Source organism: Gymnoscopelus braueri (genome assembly GCF_963280865.1).
Source record: "Gymnoscopelus braueri genome assembly, chromosome: 4".
NCBI lineage: Eukaryota > Metazoa > Chordata > Actinopteri > Myctophiformes > Myctophidae > Gymnoscopelus > Gymnoscopelus braueri.
Window position 1 is genome coordinate 17,752,064 of NC_137605.1, and position 19,666 is coordinate 17,771,729.

At 42.9% G+C, this 19,666-nt stretch overlaps 1 protein-coding gene across 2 annotated transcripts in view; it reads right to left on the reverse strand.

The window, feature by feature from the left end:
* The window catches only part of grik5 (glutamate receptor, ionotropic, kainate 5), a gene marked incomplete at its 3' end in the record, with an annotated part of 124,014 nt that overhangs the window by 46,759 nt on the left and 57,589 nt on the right, over positions 1-19,666 (reverse strand). For both annotated transcript variants that reach the window (XM_080425631.1, XM_080425630.1), the window contains exons 9-10: positions 15,783-15,887; positions 4,690-4,797 (exon numbers count right to left, since the gene is read on the reverse strand). In XM_080425631.1, the coding sequence (XP_080281757.1) occupies positions 4,690-4,797; positions 15,783-15,887 (213 nt within the window). The remainder of the gene's footprint in view (positions 1-4,689; positions 4,798-15,782; positions 15,888-19,666) is intronic.

A 19,666-nucleotide genomic window follows, 5' to 3' on the forward strand; every position in this document is an offset into this window, starting at 1 on the left:
AGTACTCAGGAGCCGAGATACAGAATTTTTAAGTTTTAAGTTAACAAGGAAGTGGATGGGAGTCTAGATCTTCAAAAAAAATCATATCTCCTTGGTCTTTGGGTCAAATAAAAAAAAAAAATAATAATAAAAAAGACTGGAAGTGGCAGTATTGGTAAACGGGAATAATTATGTTTATTACGTCAGTGGCAGTGAATGAGTTTTAAGTATACCTGGTTCTCACCTTAGCACCACCCACCTGTCCTAGTCCCTCCTCCTCCTCATGCCCACACCTGTTGTGTTATGATAATGAAGGGGAGGGTATGTTTTTACTATGTCACTAAAGCGCTGTTTTTCTATTGGCACGTTTGACCCTCAAGGTTTCAGCCTCCAGGTAGAAACTCAAAATAGTCAGAGAAGACATAAACACCATAAAAAACCACCAGGGGGCTTAATGAAGTTCTATCAACCTCATAGACAAATGAAAAACAGAAAAAGTGCAAAACCATGGCACCACCTCTTTAAATTGCCAACTATTGTAATAAATTGTACATTCAGAAGGTTGAGAAGCTACAGTAAGATCAACAGATCAAGTAGGAATTGTGGGGATACAACTATTAAAGATTAAAAAAAGAGTTCCTTCAAATTCTAATTAGTCTGTGTTGCCAAAGTGCAGAAACTGAGATACATCACAACTCCCTGCAGAGAATAATTATGTCCTGGCACATTTAGATGGCAAACTACGGTGGAAGGAATCAAAGGTGATCCTTATCCCAAAAAGACAGAAAAGGGTGTTTTAATGGATCTAAAAACAGACCATCAAGTCTACACCCCTATCGTAACTAAAGTCATGAAATAGCTTTTAACCACTTATTTACATATTCTGGGAGGAACATCCACGTTGTGAGCTTATAGATTGGCTATTTTTTGGCTGTAGCCAACTCAGGTCCACTTTATGAAGTCTAGAGGGTTTAACCCATTGATACCTGGAACGCATCTGTATCACTTTAGACTTTAGTCTTTGGCTATTCAAAAACAGCAGATATACAAGCTCATAGTGCGGCACCGAGTGCCGCACTATGAGCTTGTAGATCTGCTATTTTTGAAAAATCTTGAAAACCTTTTTTTTTTAGATTTTTTTCCAAAAACTGTTATGATTTAGATTTTTTTTAAAGAATCGCCTCAGGTCTTAATGGGTTAAGTGGTTAATCTGATATTTTGTGGACAGGTGACCAGCTGAGAACTCGTTCAGGTCCAAGGTTGTGTTTTTAATTGTATAATCGTTTTATTGAGGTTTAAACATTCCCGGTCATATTTTGCCCTTGTCACGGTTTAGCAGTGACTTGAACATTTAACTTGATTGCTGGATTGGTGGTTCGCCGACAGCTGTCGTTGGCTTGGCTTTGCATTAGCTTGTAGCCTGGAGGCTAAGCTGGCTGGCCGTGAATTCAGATGGATGTGTGTGTGTGCCACTTGCCAGCTTCCATTCTCACGGTCGCAGCAACAAAAAAAAAGAAGGACATCTGCTGCTTGCAGGAGGAACTCAAGAAGAAGGACAAACTTATTTGAAGTTTTAACAACTTTCGCCACGGCCCAGGCCAAACACATACAGTTATCGGGCCTTAATTGGGTGTGTTGAGTATCTGGGAGGATTGCCTATTTTGGGCTTCTGGTGCCACCCTCCCCTTCTTCGCCATGCCAGTCCTTGTGTGAGGAAACTGTTCCTCAAACTTGGAGCGAAACCAAAAATCCCGAGCTGGTTCTGCCCCAGAGCCATGGACTTTTTGGTGGTAAACACCAGCAGTTTAACCCATTCAAACCGGTAAAGCATCTCATTTTACATTTTAACGAAGTTTTTGAAAGTCTTGAAAGTGAATTTTTAACACAATACTTCTCTTCTGGGGGGGGGGTCCCTAGCTGGCACAAAAACATTTTCAGATGGGGGGTCTGCTTGGCCAAATACATACCATTTTAAGAAAAACTACTCATTTAGAAGGCATTTGTAGAATCGGCACCTCAGGTCTTAATGGGTTAAGAGTGTCATACACCTCTGCCCCATCTATGGCCTTGCTGGAGGCCTTCTATTCTTAATCACCCTCTTCTCACGCCGCGCCAACCTCTGTGCATGTTGTGAGCTCATCCATGGTCCACCATGTCGCATTGCCTAAAGCCATGAACTTCTCTCTGCTGGCCTGGTGCCAAAGTCCTGGAGATAAATTCCGTCATCGCACCCACTGCTCTGTGAAAACCCTCCTACAGCGCCCGCAGCCATCATCCACGTGGGAGCCGACGACGTTAACCACTTAAACCACTATATCGTCACTGTTGGGTGTCCGTTGAAAATAGTGAAAATAGCCGATCGAAAACGTCCTGTTTCCATTTCCCACGCATTATTAGCCTCAGTATTACATGTGGCCTCATGCCACACTAGTCAGCCTACCAATCAGATCGGTTACGTTTTCCAAACTTTGTGCTCAAGGATAACCTGTTTTCTACCTGACTACCAGGCTATCTAGAGAACGGACGACGGGGCCGTCCGTTCTCTAGATATATTATAACTCTATAATATTAGAGAGACTGCTTACTTTGACCACCATTCTAGACCCCCCCCCTCTTGTGTCTGAGTTTAAAAACTGGATATTTGTTTTCACTCTCTCCTCTCTGCCTGCATGTACCTGATGTTGTGTCTTATCTGCTCTGCCGCCCTGACAGATTAGTAGGCCAGAACATGGACTCAGCAGGCAGCCCCCTACCCAGGACCAACCTGTAGAGACCTTGGATCTACAGGCTGCCTTGCTGGGAAGACACGAGCAGAGCATCCAGGAGCTGCAGGGATCCCTGTTGAATCTGTCACAGTACAACAGCTGGCGACTCACCTGGGCTCAACACGGCAGCTTTTCCCGCTACGCCTCCTGTCACACTTCACTCTGAGTACACTGAACCTAACGCTCCTACTCCAGCAAAGTACTCAGGCGACTAGGGGGCTTCCGACACTTCATGGTCTAGTCAGTGTGACTTCACGTTTTGGTCTCAGCTGTCCTGATATCAGTGGTGGAAAGTACATTTACTTAAGTACTGTACTTAAGTACAATTTTGAGGTATTTGTACTTTACTTGAGTAATTCCAATTTCCAATACTTTTACTTCTACTCCACTACATCCCAGAGGCAAATATTGTACTTTTACTCCACTACATTTACTTGAAAACGTTAGTTACTAGTTACTTTTCAGATATAAACTATGATATAATAAAACATACATTAACCACTTTAGCCCTATTTTATACCTAGGCTATTTGAAAATAGCCGATCTACAAGCTCACAACGCGTCGCGATGCGACGCGTTGTGAGCTTGTAGATCTGCTATTTTCAAATATTTAGTTATTTTACTTTTGGTACTTTAAGTACATTTTGATGCCAATACTTTTGTACTTTTACTCAAGTAATTTTTTTATTCTGGACTTTTACTTGTAACAGAGTATTTTTATATTACAGTATTGGTACTTTTACTTAAGTAAAAAATTTGAGTACTTTTTCCACCACTGCCTGATATTCAATCGACCAGAATAAGCTGCCGGTTATCCTGCATATCTCGGTGGACCGTCCGTCGCCTTGCCTGTGGCCGTTAACGCACCTCAACCTCCCTCCAGCCCGCTGGACCTATGATGGGTTTGTGCGGCGGTTCCAACGGGTCTTCTTCGACCACCCCAGCAAAGGCCAGACGGCCCGCCCCGGACGTTATTTTCTCTTGGACAGGGCAGAACAAAAGGTCACTGACTGCAATATTGAGCTCTACATTCTGGGTGGAAACAAGAGTGCTCGGCTGTGCGTTGTGTTAACAACACCCCCTTTAGCTGTTCTAAAACCACTGTAAACCACGGCCTCCTGGGGCCGATTGCTGATATAGCTTCTTTTCACCTTCTATTACAGTACAGCTGAGAGGACATTCTCTGCTGCTGATGGTACTTCAGTGCTGCTGATGGTACTCAGCTGCATTGTGTTCCTACCACCGCGTCTCCCTCATGAACAGTACCCATAACACCAACACATTATGCAATTACACACACACACACACACACACACACACACACACACACACACACACACACACACACACACACACACACACACACACACACACACACACACACACACACACACACACACACACACACACACACACACACACACACTGTATATCGTCGCTGTCGATATCTCAATATTTTAACTTTTTGTATTATTTTTGTAAATTAACGCCCTATTTGATCATACTACATATATATACATATATATACATATACATTTATATGTATATATATGTATATTATATATATATATATATATATATATATATCATACTATACACACACACACCCCTACAGTATATGACACAGCTACACACATAGCTACAGTATATAATGACATAGCAGTACAGATGTGACCTCAATGACCTGACGGCTGTGAGGAGACATGTTTCGGGGGGTTTGACAGAGCTGAGCTTCACTGTTCAAACACAGTGACACAGTGGGGATTCCTAAGCTCCAATGACAGCCACAGTGACAGTTCAGTGAGGAGAGAGAGAGAGAGAGAGAGAGAGAGAGAGAGACCCCAGGCACAGTGTGAGCTGGGCCGCAGGGACCCCCTGCCAGTCACCAGCAGAGAGCTCCGACCTCGTCAGCATGACAGTGGTGACGGGGGGGCGGTGACCTTACCAGTATGGTGGTGACAATGAGGGTCTTGTTAGCCAGTGTCTCTGACACATTGATGTCCAGGCTGGTGGAATTCATGACCAGTGTGTTGTTGGAGTACCAGACCCCAATCTGACAGGGGAAAAAATAACAAGAAAAAACAATGTTCTGTTAACCACTTGAACCCTGCAGCATCCCTATTCTGGGGGGAACGTGCGGCAAAAAATAACCTACTGTATCTACAAGAACGACTATCTTGTAGCAGACACACACAGAGCACGAATGCACGCACACACACAATCTATTGCAATTAAGAAGGTGCAGTAAATAGATACTATACATTATTGTTCTTGTAAAAGAGACCCAATGTCTCAATGTTTTTTACCAGTTAAATAGAGGTACAACAAATTATATTTATAAAATCACACACACACACACACACACACACACACACACACACACACACACACACACACACACACACACACACACACACACACTGGCCTTTGCATATTTTATTCACACAATGGCACACTGTGCTTCCCTATATTCATTCCATTGTCCCCACTCCAACCATACATACACCTGCACCGACAACCAGGTTCATTTAGGAAAAAGCTGCACATTAGCACCTACACTCTCTGCTGTCCGGCAGGAACCAGCTAACTCCAAAATGTTCATTTTTCAGGAAATGAAAAAACAAAACAGAAATGGAGTTTTGATAAGAATAGCTAAATGGACCTCCAAGCTCACAATGAGGTTGGAGGTCAAAAGGGGGTGGAGCCTGGAGTCAGCAAAACCAGCTAAAACTCCACCCCCCTTTGCTGGAGTTAGCTGGTTTAGCAGAAAGTTTGAGGATCCAATGGAGTTAGCTGCTTTTGTCAGAGGCACTTTTTAATACTTTTCATTGGCTCAATATTTTTTTTACCAACACACAGACGTAAAGGGTGTTCAATAGCACTGATTTATGGGAAAAAATGCAAAAGCGGAAAAATGGAGTTAGCTGGTTCTTGCCGGACAGCAACCTGTACCCTGAGAGCTAATATTGTTATTTTTCTCACACTCATGGTTAAATCAACACTGAGAATGTTGTAGTGCAGTGACAGAGAAAGGTGAAAGGACGGTATAGAACAGTGATTCTCATCCTTTCTGATTTCAAAGACTCCCATATTCATATGCATTAGGCCATGGATCCCAAATCTAGTAACTACACTGTAGAATCCTCAGTGTTAATTTAACACTGAGAGTATACAAATTGGTTCCTAACTATGAATCCTTTAGCTGGGGACCCCCTGGAACCCCCGTTGTGGGCTTGTAGGTCTGGTATTGTTGTGAGCTCGTACATAGAGATTTGGTGTACTGCAGGGGGAAGAGTACAGAGCCAACTCAGGTCCAGTTTACTAAGGGTTTAAGTGGTTAAAGTGCGCGAGGAACGGCAAGTATCTCTCCGCAGTGAGGGGACAATAAAGTCACTTAAGGGAACGCAAGTGTGTGATTATGGACTGGGAGGTGTTCGTGGAATTGCGGTTCGTGGGGGCACTTCGTTGGGAAATAACGCCGTACATCTTTCAATAGGTCAGATAAGAGGTAATAGCTCCCGCTGACAGATTCATAATACCCACCCACCCACCTCCGCCACTCCATTTCCCTCCTCCGCCTCCCCTGACATTTTAGAGGGGTGTATTTCTTCCTCTGCAAACTGACGCTCAGCCTCCCACGGTGTGGAAGGAAGCTCGCCAGGCAGGAAGGTGTAGAGTGTCTTGCGTCTTAAAATGTTAATGGTTGCCATTTTGGCACGGAACCCCTCCAGCTGAGCTCTGAAGTCTAGACTCGCGTATTGTTATCAAATGGCATTTAGTGTCAACCGGGTAGGCAGTTAGCCTATACTAAAGCATATTAAGGTAAGACGGACGCTAAGTGTTTTCTGAGAACTGACAGAGCGTGAAACCATCCAGAGCGATGTGCACTTTCGCTTGCGCTTCATTAAATGTTTATTTTGACATGCGGGTGAAGGGCGCTCCGAACCCTTTTAATCGTCTCTCGAGCTGACTCTCCCTAGATCATTCTGCAGCATAGAATTCGCCACCTTCGTTCAAATATCTATATATTTTTGTTCACTTTTTGTATCTGTTATTCTTTTCATTTTAAATTTTTTCATAACTTAGTTTTTTTGAAGTTCCATGGACAACTTGCATGGCCATTAGACTGGGGTTCTCCACTGAGACTTGGGCTTGGCTCAACGAACACATTCGCGTTCGCGAGTGGGAAGCCGGCATGGGAGGTATTAGGGCTGGGCAATTAACTCTTTGACTGCCAGAGTATTTTCATAAAGTACTCCCCCAGTGCCAGCAATTTTCGTGTTTTTTTATTTTTATATTTTGAATTTTTCTCATGAAAATAATTTAAGGACACATAATGTAAAGACCCAGCACAAATCCGCCACTAGAGCGCAGCACATGACAGCTTTGATCATGTCGTTGGGTCTCTCTCACCCTTCTTCATAGATTAGACAAGGAAAAACATGAAAACGGATGTGACGTCCCCCCCATTGTTTTGATCGGCGAAAATTACGTTGTGATATACGACGGCGATGACTGATCGTCACCCAGACCATAGATTATAGAAGAGAAACTGTCCGTTTGTCCGTCATACCGTGTGAAAGACCGTTTATTTACCTATTTTGGACGAAAATGACTGGGGAAAAGAATCAAAAACCGGAAACGGAATCCAGGTCATGAAACCGGATGCAGATGTCCGTGAAGTAAGTGGAACTCGAGAATAACATTGAATATTAAGCAGCATAGCGCAATCAGAGATTAAACAATGAACGCGCGTCCAGCGCGTCGAGCGCGTCGACGGCCAACTGGACAAAGTAGCACTTGACGCGTTATCGCGTCGTCCGCAGTCAAAGAGTTAACCGAAAATATATCGAAATCTTTCTCATGTTGGTTAATCGAATAATTGAGAAGCAATTTATTTTGATGATAAAAAAAAAAGTTATATATATCAATGAATCGACATGAAAAAATATAGCATAAATAATATAAAATATAATAATATATCTACAAGCTCACAAGTTGCATCGCAGCGTGTTGTGAGCTTGTAGATCTGCTAACTTCACTTTTTTTTTTTTTTACATCCCGCGCGGGAGCTGTTTTCAGCTTCACCCAGCTGAGTGCTGCCCACAGAGGAGCGCAGAGGGGGGAGCAGTTAGGGGTTAAGTGTCTTGCTCAGGGACACTTCGACACATTGCTGAGAACTGGAATTGAACCTGGGACCTCCGGAGTCCTAGGCGGGCTCACTAAACACTCACCTATGGCCGCCCTACATTGATTAAGTCCTATCGCCCAGCTCTAGGGGGCAATCTCTGTTGCAACTCCTACAGGTTGATCGGGGCACCTTGGGAGTGAAACTGGGAGGCATAGCGTGTTCCTCTCCGCACGCGTTACACTCTCCCTGTGAAACTCCTCACTCAGTGAGGTGAAAAGAAGCGACTCCATGTGTATCAGAGGAGAGACGTGGTTGTCTACACCCTCCCTAAGAGCAACAATAGGAGTTGGCAGTGACGGGGGACAATAAAAACAGGGGGAATTGGCATTATAAGACTAAAACAGTTGATCTAAAACAAATAAAACAAAAAATGTGCATAAGTGGGACTCTGGACTGTGTTTGTGTTTTTCTCCAGTTGGGTGGGTCTGCTGTATACGTTGAGTCCAGGAAGCGCCGACACAAATACGGCAGCATTTCACAGATGTGGGGCAGCCGTGCCCTAAAGGTTAGAGAAGCAGGTTGTAACTAGTGGGTCACTGGCTCAAATCCCCAAATAGTCTGGGGGAGGAGGGGGAGGGGATGTGAATGAGTGACTGTCTGTCTTCCCAGTATAGTATCTTGTAGTAACTCTCTCAGTAGTTATGGAGGCCAACAACTATACGGGTGGGGGTGCCCTTGAGGAAGGCGCTTAACCCCTAGCTGCTCCAGTTAAGCCATTAAAACCGGGGAAGCAGCTGTGTAATTTTTTTGATTTTAGCTATATATATATATGACGATTCTTCAAAAATAGCAGATCTACAAGCTCATAATCGTGAAAATGTGTGCAAATCTTTGAATATATATATATTTTTAAATTACTCAAATCTTTGCTTCTGGGGGTTCCCTGGAACAAAATATTTTGAGATGGGGGTCCGCGGCCAAATACATATCATTCTGGGGGTCCTTGACATTAAAAAGTTTGAGCACCGCTGATATAACAACATACGTTTCTTTCAGAAAACTGTTAGGATTTAGAAGACATATTTGTAGAATGGTCCACAGGTCTTAATGGGTTAAGCCGCTTAGTGGGCAACATTAGAAGACGGTGGTTGTACCGAGCAGCTCCCAGGTGTGAATGTGAGTAAGTGTATGAAGGTGAACCAGGGCACCGCTGAATGAGAGCGCGTACGCTCAGTAAACCTTCCCTAGATGAATAAAGGTTACAATAACATATATATACTGTGGGGTTTCATTTAACCTGCTTTCAACAAATATGGGGACTGCCACCCAGGGCAGGATGACAAAAACTGGTGCCAAACAGAATATGAAGCGTTTAAAAATCATATTCAAGATTCAAGATCAAGATTGCTTTATTTGTCATTTGTTTTCCATCTGCAAGCAGCTTCCGAAAAGAAAAAACAAGATAATTTTTCTCCTATTTAAAGTGCAAAATAAATACTCTTTCAATCTAAATAAATAAATCCTAAAAACTAGAAGAATTCATGATAAAAACAGTATAAAAACTGAATGAAATTCATCCATAGAGTTCATCTCAACTAATGCATACCTCCCAAGTTCATATACTACCTAGTAGGGAGATTGGAGTTCAAAAGTCTGACCGCCTGAGAACGTTTGAACTCCAATCTTCCTACTATGCAGTAAACCTCCACCCGTCTGACATTTTAATCTGGCTAAAACAAACACTGTTTGTTTTATTTGCGGCAATGTGATCCATCTCTGGTTCCAGGGATGGACTAATGGGACTGGCAGTCGTTGTTACTGTGCTCGTCAGTGTTCCAGAAGGACCTCCACTCCATCTTGTAACACTTAGCTGTAGGCCTGTCGCAATCATATGATCGCCTAATCACAATTATTTGAGATAATCGCAGTTATTTTTGCATAATCGTCATGATCGTTTCCATTTATCTATATGTTCATACATTTTTAAACAAAAATAATTGCGGAAATAGCCGACCTACACGGACCCCTTTGTGCCAGGGGTCCCCATACGAGATTTTCTGTGTTAAAATGTTAAAACGTTTCTCACAGCTTTTCAAGATAAAAAAAAAACATAGCAGATCTAGAAGTTCATGGCGCGACACATTGCAACGCATCGTGAACTTGCAGATCGGCTATTTTCAAATACCTGATGTTTAGAGTTAAACTGAAATAAAACTGAAATAAAATGTAGCTGGGGACCCCCTGGATCCCCCTCAAGGACCCCTGGGGCTCCCCGGACCCCACTTTAAGAACCACTGATCTAAATCCCTGTTTCTGAAACATTTTCATGTCAAGGACCTCCAAAATGATACGTATTTGGCCATGTACTCCCTTTTAAAACAATGTAGTGCCAGGGACCCCCATAAGAGAAGATTTATCAAGCTTTTTCAGCAAATAGCAGATCTAAAAGTCACAACGTGTCGCATTGCTGTTTAAACCCTTTCTCATTATACAGACCCCACTTTGAGAACCAGTGATAATAAATAACACGGCTAGGTGTACTTAGAGGTTTCCACCCGACAGTGTCACTGGATGTGCTTGTTTACGGCTACGCTGCTTACCAGGCTGCTCCGCTTGTTGATGTACTGTACTGTACAGCACATGCTTATTTCACCGGATAATTATTGTCTCAGAAATGTGCGTGTAACAGAGGAGTGTGACATTCAACCCCGCAGCGCTCTGTGTCTTGTGTTGAGTTAATTATATGCACACACCGCCGTGTACGACGCTACCGCGGGCCTCAGCCAAGAAGAAACCTTGTTTGTGTTTCAACTAGAATCACCAGGAAGTAGATATCGCTTCCCGACAGCAAATATGCTAAAACGACATTGGATTTCCAAACATTAGCATGTTTCTGTTGTTTCACATATTGCTGACACGGCACACTGTCAACCGCCAACGAAGGCAAGAGTCAGACCATCGCATACTGTACTTCTTTGTCCTGTATTTGTAACTTTTACTGATGTGCTGTCTATGGCGCTTGAATTTCTCCTGCGGTATCTATCTATCTATCTATCTATCTATCTATCTATCTATCTATCTATCTATCTATCTATCTATCTATCATATCTATCATCTCTCTCTCTCTCTCAATCTCTCAATCTCTCTCAATCTCTCTCTCTATCTATCTATCTCTCTTATCTATCCATCCATCTCTCTCAATCTATCGATCTCAATCTATATCAATCAATCAATCAATCAATCAATCAATCAATCAATCAATCAATCAATCAATCAATCAATCAATCTATCTCAATTAATCTCAATCAATCCATCTATCTCTATCCATCTATCTCTATCCATCTATCTCTATCCATCTATCCATCTACTGTATCTTTCTATCTATCGCGTCTGTCTGGCATAATCATGTGGTGTGGGTCAATAGCAGCACAACCTTTTCAAGAAGTAATCCTATGGACATGAGTGCAATATTGACCGCTTTATCTCTGCTGTCTGCTCTGCTATGCTGCTATTCCTCAACTGTCTCCAAGGAATCACATAATTCCAGGTAACATTATGTTCCTTTTTAAGATCATTTTATGGGCGTCATGATCCCATCACCACCAGTGGGCTCTGCTTTCCCTAAGGGTTCTGTTTTCCCCTGGGGGTTTGCTATATATATGTCACAGTACGATTGGAGAACCAGTACGATTGAAGACAGAGCGCTCGTTTTTAGGCACGGGGCTTCTGGGCGAGGCGGGGCTTTTCGAGACAGGGTTTATTAGCGAGGCTGGCGAGGAGGAGGAGGAGAAGGAGGACGCGGCGCTGCGAGGCGGGGGTTTATTACGCGAGGCTCGCGAGGAGGAGGTTCCTCCTCCTCCTCGCGAGCCTCGCGTAATAAACCGTCCTCCTTCTCCTCCTCGGAGAACGCGGAGAGGCGGGGCTTTGATGTGCCGGCGCGGACCTGTCTTTTGTTGTTCCCCCCCACATAGCAACCAGGAAGCTACGCTAGGGGAACGCTGAACACGCGTGCACACGCACACGCTTGTCCACGACGGAGGCGCGCCGACTCAGTAGAGCTTGAGGCCGAGGAAGCGCGCCCTCGCGCCTCCAGGCGCGAGTGCCCGCGCTGACCGGCCGATGCTCTACTAGTCGACTCAGCGCCGTTTGAGTTGTAAACCGATAGGGACAGAATAGTTATTTTCATGGATCACTGTGTGTGTGTGTGTGTGTGTGTGTCAGGGAGAAAGTAAAACAAAAGCCAGAACACAATAAAAGTATCTTAACAGTCCTGCTTTCAATAAACCAAAAAAAGCATGAGCGCGTGTGTGTGCGCTTGTGTGTGTGTGTGTGTGTGTGTGTGACTGTGTGTGTGTGGTCGTGGCCATATATGTTTGTGCACAAGCCTGGCTTGTGGCTCCCTCTAGTGTTGCTTCTACAGAATTGCTGGGTGGGTGGTAAAAACGAGCGCGCTTTCTTCAATCGTACTGGTTCTCCAATCATACTGTAACATATACACGATATATACGTACTGCACGTGCGCGCGCGCACACTCACACACATTTGAAATATTTATTTATGTCCACATAAACAGAAGTACAAGAACGCCTTGTACAAAGGACATAAACACTGCCAGTGAAGTCAGATACACACCCCCACACACACACACACACACACACACACACACACACACACACACACACACACACACACACACACACACACACACACACACACACACACACACACACACACACACACACACACACACACACACAGAAGATTTGAGTATCTTTAAGTTATAGAAATACAATCTGTGTGTGTGTGTGTGTGTGTGTGTGTGTGTGTGTGTGTGTGTGTGTGTGTGTGTGTGTGTGTGTGTGTGTGTGTGTGTGTGTATGTGCGTGTGGATTAGAGTTTATATGGCCATGACTTATCACCATAGCAACAACTGCAGCTTTGTGCCTGCTTCGTGGCTTAAACATGTACAGTATATGAAATGTGTGGATGCATTTGCTAAATGTATCCATGGAAGTTTTGTGGCAGCTTTGCGATTATATGGAGTACTTCATTCAGTTTGTGATATCGGGAGCGCTGTTGAGTGTTGAGCAGTTAGGACACGCCTCTCAGTAGCTCGTAAAGTTTTCATAACAAAACTACTTTTAAACTAAAACCAGCTACTCTTTGTGTAATACACTCGTGGAACTTGTGTTTGGGATGCTTCATACCTCATATGAGTTAACAAATTAGACCGAAAATGCAGACAACAAGAAATAATCCCAAAAGGCCTAAGTCTCTGACATGACGGGGGTGTCAGAACCTCGAGAGTACGGACGCCTGGGAAGTTTTAATCGCTATAGAGCATAGCAGTAACGGCCATTATGTTTACTGACTCTGGTTCCACAGATAGAAAGCTCATCATCGTTTCCGATAGAGATTTTCAAAAATATTTATATAAACTATTTTATATAAGTTATATATTATATAAGTATAAGCCTTTTTTGCGGTTTTCAAATATATTTTGACACAGTTAATACATAAATATAAAATAAATAAAAGTCAATATTCTCTGAAATCTCATGAAAAATCTAAACTTTTCAAAACATTAAAAAAATCGCAGACGTACAAGCTCACAGCGCGGCACGAAGCTGTGAGCTTGTAAATCTGCCATTTTGAATAGCCAACATATAAATGAATAAAGTGGTTAAAAGGATTGTGATGCTATATATTAACTATACTTTTGCTTGGGACCCCCTGTGACCCTCCCCGAGGACCCCTGGGTGGAGGCCCCGGACCCCACTTTGAGAACCACTGCACTACAGCATCGCTCAAGTCTCAGCAACGTGCGATGCATTCTGAGCTACTGTACATTTCTTTAAGGCAAGACATTTGTAATAGGATCGACGAGAAAGAAATTGCTGGCATGACTGGTGCGCTGAGAAGAGAGAGATATAGCGACGCTGAAAGCACATATACCGCTATGGCTGAGATAAGTGCTCGAATTAAAGCTCATAATGCAAAGATCAATGGTCTGGCGGAAGCCACAACAACAACAACAACTGTGGATGCTGTTGCGGAAACCTTATAGTGTCACTGTCAACGCTTTCCAGCCAAAGTGAAATAACAGCTTTCAAAAAAGTGCTTGGACATGGAGGGACATTTTAACCCATTACGAAAAGGAACACATTTTGTGTAACCACTTATACCATTATTTCATACTTTGGCTATTCAAAAATAGCAGATATACAAGCTCATAGCGCGGCACCGAGTGCCGCGCCATGAGCTTGTAGATCTGCTATTTTTGAAAAGTCTTGAAAATGTGTGCAAATCTTTGAAGATATATTTTTTAAAGCAAACATTTGTAACTCAAATCTTTGCTTCTGGGGGGTCCCTGGAACAAAATATTTTCAGATGGGGGTCCACGGACAAATACATATCATTTTGGGGGTCCTTGACATGAATAAGTTTGAGCACCACTGATATAGTAACATACGCTTTTGTTAGACTTAGATTTAGAAGACATTTGTAGAGTCGGCCTCAGGTCTAAATGGGTTAGGAGACTCTGAGAATGGCTGGGGGTCAATGAGGGGACGGAACATGGTAGGGCTGGGCCATATATATTATGACTTCCAATCAATGTCACCATCATTTCAAATCTTTGCCTCGATTGCCATTAACCACTTAAACCCCAGCATCCGTACTGTGGGGAAAGCTTTCGCTGAAAATAGCGACAATAACAGAAAACTGAAATGTCACTAATATAGAGCCCTGAGGGACTCCGCTCAACCATATGGACTTTAAGTGGTTAATGAACAATTAGTTTTTTGAAACAAATGAAAATAGAGGAATGCGTTTTGGGGAATATTTTGATTTGGTATCTATATTCTTCCCACGGGCCTAGTGCACTGCGGGGGGATAGACTCCAGCGCTCTGGCTGATACTGACAATAAGCCTCTCCGACCTACTTACTTACTTACTTACTACTTTTATATTGTATTTGTATTGTACGTTGTCAATGATTGGTTGGACTGCTTTGGTCGGTTACTGTATATTATTTTGCTCTTATTTTCATTTCAAAGTAGCATTTGTATTTGAATGACGTTTGAAAAATGTCTGTTATTGAGTGTGTTGCTTTATTGTATCTTGTTTGTATTTTATTTGGGGGTTTGTTGTCTGTGTGTTTAACAAAAAGGAAAGCGCTTTTTTTAAAGAAGATGAATATGTACTGTGAGAAGAATTAGTTGACAATTGCTCAATTAACATATTTGAAACGGGACATCCCACAAAAGCACAGCTGAAATTGCCTGAATCATCTGTGGGCCTACAGCTAGAAAGAGACAAAAGTTTGTCCTACTTGCTGGAGATGGTGATTTCTCCCTACGAAATGCCACTGAAAAGAAATTATCGTGACGAATGGCCGTGGGAAAGCGGGATAATCCTGGTTATTGAAAAATAATGAACAAGGCTCCACACATTCCGCTACGTGAAGCAGAGTGTAGTTAGCCTACACCAAACAGAGTTTAAAGGGATAGTTCACCCAAAAAAAATCTTTTTTTCTATCGATGAGTCGCCCCATGGAGACTTGAATTCATGGATATTTTTTATGTTTTTGTCGCATTCCTAAGCCAAAAATGTGATGACCAGTCTCCTTTGTGTCTCCTACCGGAACCGCTGCCTACCGGTCCGCTGGTCATCAAATTCTTGGCTTAGGAATGCGACAAAAACATAAAAAATATCCATGAATTCAAGTCTCCATTTTGGGGGTGAACTATCCCTTTAATGTCACTATGCTTTTGGCCTCCAACCAATCACAGCATGGTCACGAATCCACGAATCCTGCCCGGGGACGGATGGTAACAGGTGACAGCTGCCTGTCGGGCTGGCTGGCTGGCTACCTGTGTGATAACGGCGGGGGAGTGGCTCCTCACCTCTTTGTGTCCTCCACGGTGCTTCTCCAGGATCCTCAGGGTGTAGTTGGTCCTCTGACCTTTACTGTTGAACTCCACCCGACCCGTCAGGCCGTCATACTCCACCTGGCACCCAGGGAGAGAGAGGGAGAGAGAGAGAGAGAGAGAGAGAGAGAGAGAGAGAGAGAGAGAGAGAGAGAGAGAGAGAGAGAGAGAGAGAGAGAGAGAGAGAGAGACAAACAAGAGAATGGGAGAAGCGGTGAGCAGAGATGGATGAGAAGAAGAAGAGAGTGAGGGAGGGAGGTATTGAAGGAAAACAGAGGAAAAGAGAAGAAGAGATTACAAGATAAATACCTCATCTGCGCCATTCTGCATGAAGTTAAACAATGTTCTGCACACTATGCATCTGATTAACCCATTGAGACCTGAAGCCGATTCTACATGTCTCCTAAATCTCAACAGTATTCTGAAAAACGAATGTTTCTATATCAGTGGTGCTCAATCTTTTTCATGTCAAGGACCCCCAAAATGATATGTATTTGGCCGCGGACCCCCATCAAAATATTTTGTTCCAGGGACCCCCAGAAGCAACGATTTGAGTTAAAAATTTTCGCTTTAAAAATATATATATTCAAAGATTTGCACACATTTTCACGATTTTTCAAAAATAGCAGATCTACAAGCTTGTAGCGCGGCACTCGGTGCCGCGCTATGAGCTTGTATATCTGCTATTTTTGAATAGCCAAAGTGTAAAATAATGCTTTTTAGCTCAAATCTAAAAATGACACAGTTCCAGGTCTTAATGGGTTAAGTAAGCAGATACAATGTAGTTTGATGAGAGAGAGAGAGAGAGAGGAAGAAATTAAGAGGAAGAGAAAGACTAGAGAGAATGAGGTGTGTAGACTTAAGCCTAATTTACTGTATGCTCCGTCCCACGACGGTGTCACATGCCAAAACTACAGATCTACATGTTGTGAACTTGTGTGTCGGCTATTTTGTCGGGCATGCGACACGAAGTATGAATGGGGCTTAAGGTGAGATAATCATATCCCCAGAGACAGATATCAGATCAGACATCCAGGGAGAAAGTGATCGTAAAGACTATTATACTTTGCTGCACGATGATGGTGTCACTCGCCGAAGATAACTGAGTTTCAAGCAAACGACGTGACGCACAGCTTGAAAATCTGTCCTTTTCGGCAAGCGAGACCGCAGTGCAATGAAGTATGAATTAAGCTGAAGAGAGAGTGAGAGAGACAGATGGAATCAAATAGACTGACACACACACTCACACTCACACACACACACACACACACACACACACACACACACACACACACACACACACAAACTCCAGAACACTCTGTGTCCCAGGCAATGGTAGCGCAGAGCTAAGATGAATGTTGGAGGCGATGACAATGGAACACGCCATGCGGTTGGCTAACACAGACTGATGTGGGACAGGTGGGCTGGAGACAATGAGGGATGGAGCGCAGGCCAGTCCGTCCACAGGTCGTCCATGAGAGACACACACACGGACACACACACACACACACACACACACACACACAGATGGGAGATGACAAGGAACAAACAGAGAGACAGACAGGCATGTTAGTTAGAGTGGTTGTTATGGACAAAAGCAAATCAGCACTCTCTAGTGTCTATCACAGGGGTTCCCAAACTTTGTCATTTGAGACCCCAAAATAACTTTTTTTTTTGTCCTCCGGGACTAAAACTTAGAAAAATACATTATGAATGAACCACTTAAGCCCTATTTGATGGTGAAAATAGCCGATGTGATCGCTTGTAGATTGGCTATTTTCACTATATTCCTTAAAAGATCTCAATTTATGTTTTTTTTTTATGGAAATGTTTTGAAATAATATTCCCGGTCCCGAATCAGTGTTTCATCTAGGTACTATAACAGCACTGGGGGGGGGGGGGGGGGGGGGGTTATCAGATCAGCTACTATACTGTTAGTAAAATCAGTACATAATAATTTAGCTGAAGGCTGAAAATATTGTGCAGTTCACACACAGTAGTACACTATGCTACATTATGCACAGCAATTGCCTATCAGGAATGTTTTTGTTGAACGTAGAAATCCATCCATTTGTACTTTTAGTCCCTTAGATGCAATCAATCATTCTGCTCTCAGACTTATTACCGGTGATAAATACAGCACCATCCACCACCAAAAGGACGTCTCTTTCTGTTAGGAGGGACCAGCATTGGCATTTGTTTATATAAGATCTAGACCTATACAGTATTACCTTACTTCTCTCCTAAATAGGAACTCTGGCACCAACAGTACTTCACCCGCTCACAGGAATGGACCTGTTTTCTAGGTTCCTCGATTGAGTTAGCTCGGACTGCTTATAAATAGATTGCGCGTCGCACATGGAATAATCTTCAGTTGGCACTCCGTCTCCCTTACATTCTTGGGATAGCTCAGCCCTCAATGTGCCCTCCAAGAATTAAATAAAGGTTAATTCGAATAAAATAATACTAAATAAAATCAAACACAATTAAATACAATTAAATGCTGTTACTACTACTATCACCACTCCTATTAACCCATTAAGACCTGAGGCGATTCTTTAAAAAAAATCTAAATCCTAAAAATCTAAATCTAAATCCTGCAAGCTCGTAGCGCGGCACTCGGTGCCGCGCTATGAGCTTGTAGATCTGCTATTTTTGAATAGCCAAAGAAATCTAAAGTGACACAGATGCGTTCCAGGTATTAATGGGTTAAACAGTCTGCATTTACTTGGCATCGCGTTTTTCCAAACCACTTTACAATGTATGATTTACATTCAGCCAATCACACGCTGACGGTGGAGGCAGCCGTGCGAGGCACCATGCCATGGGTTCAGTGTCTTGTTCAAGGACACTATGACATGATGCCAGGAGCCGTGGGGATCCAACGGTGGAACCTTCCTAACTCAACCACTCTACCTCCTGAGCCTCTGCCTGCCAACTGTTACCACTATACTGCTACTACTACTATGACTGTACTTTCATTACCACTACTGTTACTATTATTATCACTACTGGTACTATGATTGCTGTTACTAGATGCATTGGTGGTATGTAGTAGGGCTGCAACTATTGATTATTTCCTTAGCAATTAATCTATTGATTACTTTTCCAATTAATCAAATAATTGAGTTTTTAAAAAAGTTTTTTTTTTTTTAAACATGGTTTTAAAAATGTGTATACACAGTATCAATAAATTGATTGACCACTGAAGCCCCATTTTATTCTTTATCACACAGCGGTGTCGTGCAGGTATACTGAAAATAGCAGCTCTACAAGCTCACAACGGGTCGTGATGTGATGCGTTGTGAGCTTGTAAATTGGCTTTTTTTTTTTTACGTTTTGAAGCTTTCTGCCTATAACGACATGCCCAAAAATAGGGATCGAGTATTTCATCAATTATTCTATTATGTCGATTACCGATTACCTTTGTATAATCGATAAAAATCGATCATTTCTATTAACTGTTGCACACCTAGCGTGTAGTACTGTAGTGAACTAAACAGGAGCGGTGTACAGCAGTTGCAGCAGCAGCAGCATGAGAACATATGGAGGGAGTGGGCTGAGGTTAATGCATATGTTACGTATGTTGAGTGGCACTAGAAGAGAAGATGTGAAGAATTAATTTAAACCCCACTTCAAACAGCCAGCATCCATGCCAAGGTCCCATAGTGACACCTCACACACAGTACCATCTCTGTCCCCGTGTGAGTTTACCGTCATCGTCGCTGTCGGCTGGAAACCTTGTATGTCCAAGACTGTTCCTTTTTTGAATTATTATTTTACAAACATTTTTAACCCATTAAGACCTGGGACCTGTGTCACTTTTTGATTTGAGCTAAAAAAAAGCATTATTTTACACT